Raw genomic sequence first — 5,408 nt, forward strand, 5'->3', positions numbered from 1 at the left:
ATTGTTCCCTGAACAACGCAGAGAACTGTTCGAACAAAGTTATGTGGCCATCTGGAAGGCCAATGAACTAATGCAACGTCGTGCCAGTGAATCATGAACAGATTGTAGTGCATAGCATCTGTCCCTCCCGAGATCATCATCTGAGCATGGAAGGCTGTGAGATGGGCTTCCAGATCTTCTGCACTCGTAAAAGTAATCTTGGGCATCATGAAATTCATTGGTATAACGACATCCATGATCGCCTGTGAGAAAGGCATTGAGAGAGCCTTGGCTTGGACGGGAGGGACTCACCCTTCTGTGGTGTGCTCTTCCAAGCGTTGCACATCCTTATGCAGTTCCTCATTGGCCCTGCGCAGCTTGTCGTTAGTTGCTCGTGAGGCGTCTAGCTCGAGCCTGAATTGGTCTTGCCTTTAGGCTTGCTCGGCTCGGACCTCAGCCAGAACCCTTTCTTGCTCAGCCCTGGACGCCGCCACCGCCTCCTGGAGAGCGGCGATGTTCTCCATGAGTTGTTATATGGTGAGGTTATCACCTCCTTTTGATGTTGTGGGACCTTGCCTAGTAGTCCTCATACTGCTTAGTAACTTTGATCACAAATGTGGATGGGACCTAGTTTTATCGGACCCCACGGTGGGCGCCAAATGTTCTTGCCGATTGACTTGGTCGTCGGTAGACTTCTGTAGGCGAGCTCGGACTCCGTCTACCTCGTGGTGGAACTCATGCTTTCCTTAATATGTTGTTCCTATTAAGACAGATGGCGCCCTGACGGCCGGTAGCACAACGACGGTCAAGTCAGTACAAGGCTATAATAAACAAGAAGTATCTAATTTAATGGTTAGTAAAGTGTTAGCCAAGCGTTAGAAACAACCTCCTCTAACCAGGGATCTTGAGTCCCTTTTATAGAGTGTCGCTAGGTTAACTTTTGCAGTAACTACTTTTGTTACGAGAATCTTATCTTGAGTAAGGACATATTCAATGGGAGAAGATCCCGCTTCATTGTGTGTAATCTTAACAGCACAGCTGCACAAAATCTTATTTCCTAGGAGTGTATCAAATCTTAACAGAATAACCACCTGGATACCCACTTGGGTATCGTTCCCCAGGATCAAATATGTTTTCAAGTACATTTACATGCTTTGTGTATCATAGTACCATGCATATGTTATTCCGTGTCAGCATGCAAATACTCTATCAAGCCCTAACGCAGTTTGGGCTTAAGCTAATAGAATAACTTTTACTTTTTATAGACCCAAATGCACTACATGCACCTCTAGGCCCATTTAACACACTTTCACTCTACCAGGCCTTATACGAAAGATTATATCAATGCACGAATGAGAGTTAGTATGCACATACCTGAACCCAATCACGTACCTCTCGACCCAATAGCCGAGCTGACCTGCCTGTCGCAGGCGCCGATGCCCGAACTCTGAGAACTGAGCTCTACGTGCTCTGGTCCACTACATAAACAATCTTCTAATATCAGCCTTAACAATATTTCTAGAAATCATAATTGCATCCAAACACAAGTAGCTTATTCAAGTCCTGAGTTTGATATACTCTACAAATTTATAAGAAAAATTGTGCCTAATTAAATTAAACAATAATTCATGATGTACAACTTGATATATCTTTCTTCCTTTCAACTTTTCCTACATATCTAAAATTATTGGATCCACATTCTCAGTTTTTCTTTTATCACATTTCATAACAAGACCATTTAAATAAAAAGTTCTATATTTTCTTCTTCCACCAATTACATATATTTTCTTTCTTGCAAACTATTGCATTTTGTCGTTTCTTTTTCATCCTTATCCATCCCAAACTTTTTTCCAAATTCATCAATTTTAAATTATTTTTCAATATTATATTCCTCAATTTCATGTTAACAAATAGGTATATTAATACCCTCCTCCTCATCCATTCCAATTTTCAAACTAAAATCCTGATTAATAACATCAAATAAAATATAATCAATAAAAAAATCATATTATAAAATAAATTCATATTATAAGAGACACAACTGGATAACATGAAATTGAAATTTTGTTATACAACTTGACTATACATTTTAATATTTTAAATATTTTAATATAATAAATATTTTAATACAACTGTCAAGTAATATCCCACCTTTTAAGGGATGATCACTGCTACTGTTTGCATTGAAATTCAACGAAACCATTACCATACTTTCACGTGATATCCATGGTTTAAATTATTTTACAATAAACAATTCAATAATATATTTATGGCAGGTTCTAAATTTTACATATTGACAGAGAAGCTTATTGTTTATTGGCTCACATCACACACTACATATATTCATATATTGGAATTTCTAGCTTTTAAAAATAAGGTTACCATGAAATAACTCCGACCAAATTTAATCAGCAAATAGGTAATATTTAATAAGATACCAATTTAAAAATTAATTAATGATAAAAATTATTTTAAATATTAATAATCTTTTAGTTTTTAAAATAATCTATAATTTATTTTTTTAAAATTAATTTTTATTTAATTATTTTATATATACATATAAAAGTTTACAAAAATGTATTGCAGAATTATTTTGAAAAATAATTCTAATCACAATCCTCAATAGTAAATATTTTCACAATATCATCATCATCTTTATCCACCAGCATCGTTAAATTCTTAAGCAAAAAATCTACAAAAATTTCATTTATTTTTTTAGTTATTTTCTTAGTGAACTACAAGTTCACCAGATTAGGGAGGAGAGTAATATAATAAGTTGTTTTTTACAGTGGACAGTTAGTGGGCTAACCCATCCCAGAAGTTGTTTAATCCAGTGGATTAGGTTCTAAGTGAGTTGGATAATTCTTTTATTATAACTAAAATAAGTTTATTTGTTTTAATCTAATAAGGTGCAAATTCATGATCCATTAGATTGACCTGCGAGTTTTAACTAGTTTTGATGCTGGGAAACAATAAAATTTAGTTGAGTAAATATTTGTTCTTTATTATTAACATAGAGTTGTCAACCAAGTGAGAAACACATGCAAATTTTATTTACTTTACATACAAATTTTATTTACTTTACATACATACATACGAATGCATCAGCTTTATATGTGCAAATTATGTGATGCAGATATGTGCAATTGTACTCGAAAGCAAGTTTGGTATCAGTAAAACAATGTAAAAATTGATGTTAAATAAGAAAAGACAGTTGCAAAGAATGAAAACACTTGTGATCCTTATCATTTGAGACGAATCACACATGCATATATCTGACTTTGTAAATAATCTTTGAATTCAGAACAGAGAACAGGGACTTAAGAATAGACACATTCCAATCATACTCTCACCAATAATGTGCTCAAATCAAATAGTGAACAACACCATGACATGTGGAAACTTTGAAAAGCAGGTTGCTTGACTGCAAGTGTAGCATGCTTTAGTTAAAAACATCACATTTTTTTCTGACAAACTTTAAGTCATTTAATCTCAAGTGAAGCTGTTACATTGATTGGATTCAAACTGAGATTCAAGTACCTTTTACTTTATTGGCCAGTGGCCACTGCGTTGCACTAGTTATACCAAGAAACTAGCCACTACTCATCGTTATACATTGGCTCATAGTTCTTTTTATCCTTGATTGTTGCTAATTTGGCGTCATTCCTTTCTCCAAAACAAGCTGTTCTATGTAACTTAATGGGCAAGCGAAAGATAATAGGAGTCTAATATAATCTCAATAGATCAACACATGTTTCAAACTTAAAGGACTAAGACGAAATCGAAGAGGGTTATGGTTATGTTGCATAAAAGAAGCACCAATCCAAGCATTAGTGGTATCTGCAGCTTTCATTTGTGCATGCCATTCGCATCCAAACACTTGAAGACAAGGAACTTGCATAGAGATGGAGAGAGAAGAATGTTGGTATGTTTGTCCTTGTCCTACACAATTGTTAGATCAAAGCATGATCTAATGAACAGAAAAGATCATTCCTCCCTTCTAGCTATTAGCCCTTGTCCTTTTTGCCCAATCCTTCAGCTTCCCCTTCTCCCAACAAAAGAAAAAGGTTAGTAGAGCATTAGAAAGAAAAAATATATGATATACCAACAAAGCCCACCAAAAAGACTCCACTACCCTCAAAACACAGCTCAAGAACATGGCTTTTGGACACGTTGACAAACTGACAAAGCACCAATCGACTTATTATTCTTCCAAACACTCCCTTCCATTTGCTAGTTTCACCATTCTCTTGGACTATTCAGCGAGTCATTTTCTGCTTTACCAATGCTCTTGTCTCTTTGTAAGAAAAAAATTACAAGATATGCTTTATGCAATACCCCACATAGCCACATTCACTGGTTACAAAATCGGTTATATTGGTCAATCAACATCTTCTTTTTGGATTTTTCAGCTTAGTTGCCGATTCTCATTTCTTTTTTAATCATTAAGACTTTCATTGAGGGAATAAAAGTGAGTAATTTATTGTATTGGAAAATCCTAACCAAGCCAACCCTCTATAAATAGTACACGAAAAGCAATTCATTCCTCCTTCCTCAGACCTCACTCCTTGTCACTTACTATCTGCCATTCTGCTTTCTGAAGCCACAACCACAAGATACTACAACATAGCAACTCATAATGAGAAGGAAGGTCCATGAACCCTCTGCAGTTCGCTCCTCCATTGTTCTACTACAAGAGAGATTTAGGCAGTTGCAGAAAGTGAAAGAAATGAGGAAGAAGAGAGAGTTGCTGAAAATGCTCACTGTAGAGCCTAAACACTTCAATTCCAACCCCACTACGAGACAGTTTTTCTACCCTGAACTGATGATCCCATCAAGGTCACCTCCCATTGTTTCACTTTCTCCATTGCCAACTCCACAGTGCATGCTAGAGGACAACAAAAGCACTATTGAGACTCCAGTCTCCAAGAACACGGGCTCCATGGATTCTACACATACACAGTCCCTTCAAGCTTCATGGAAGAACGTCTATGATTGGGATTCGGGCTCTGACTCTGGTGTTGATACTTCTCTTCACCTGTAACATTAACATATATATATATATATATATATATACTTGTCTAATAAGTAATATTGTAGCTTCAAATACAACCCCTATAATGTAGCTATTAATTAATCAGCAGCACATTATCACTATCTATAACAATTAAGTTTGAAATAACCTGAACTGTCTTTGGAAATTTTGTGAATCTTTGAATAGCTATGAACCATCTGCCTTGTTTTCTAGGTTGGTTACAGATTTCTTTGATTCGTTCTATGATTATTTGTGTATTTTAATGTAGCATTAGTCATTAACATGTTGTTATCAATCTGCTTAGTAAACAGTAGCATTCTTTTTAACAGGGAATGAGTATATTAGCAAAATTGTGCTCACTTCAATCTTACTGGAAAGTAGGAAACTGGAAAAT

General features: G+C 35.6%; 1 protein-coding gene across 1 annotated transcript; it reads left to right on the top strand.

Annotated features, from left to right (window-relative positions):
* Positions 1-4,618: 4,618 nt before the first annotated feature.
* On the top strand, positions 4,619-5,023 carry LOC137839176 (uncharacterized). Its single transcript, XM_068648302.1, has one exon. It carries the CDS (start codon positions 4,619-4,621, stop codon positions 5,021-5,023), a length of 405 nt encoding a protein of 134 aa, XP_068504403.1.
* Positions 5,024-5,408: the final 385 nt, after the last annotated feature.

This window comes from Phaseolus vulgaris, chromosome 3, assembly GCF_000499845.2.
Source record: "Phaseolus vulgaris cultivar G19833 chromosome 3, P. vulgaris v2.0, whole genome shotgun sequence".
Classification (NCBI taxonomy): domain Eukaryota; kingdom Viridiplantae; phylum Streptophyta; class Magnoliopsida; order Fabales; family Fabaceae; genus Phaseolus; species Phaseolus vulgaris.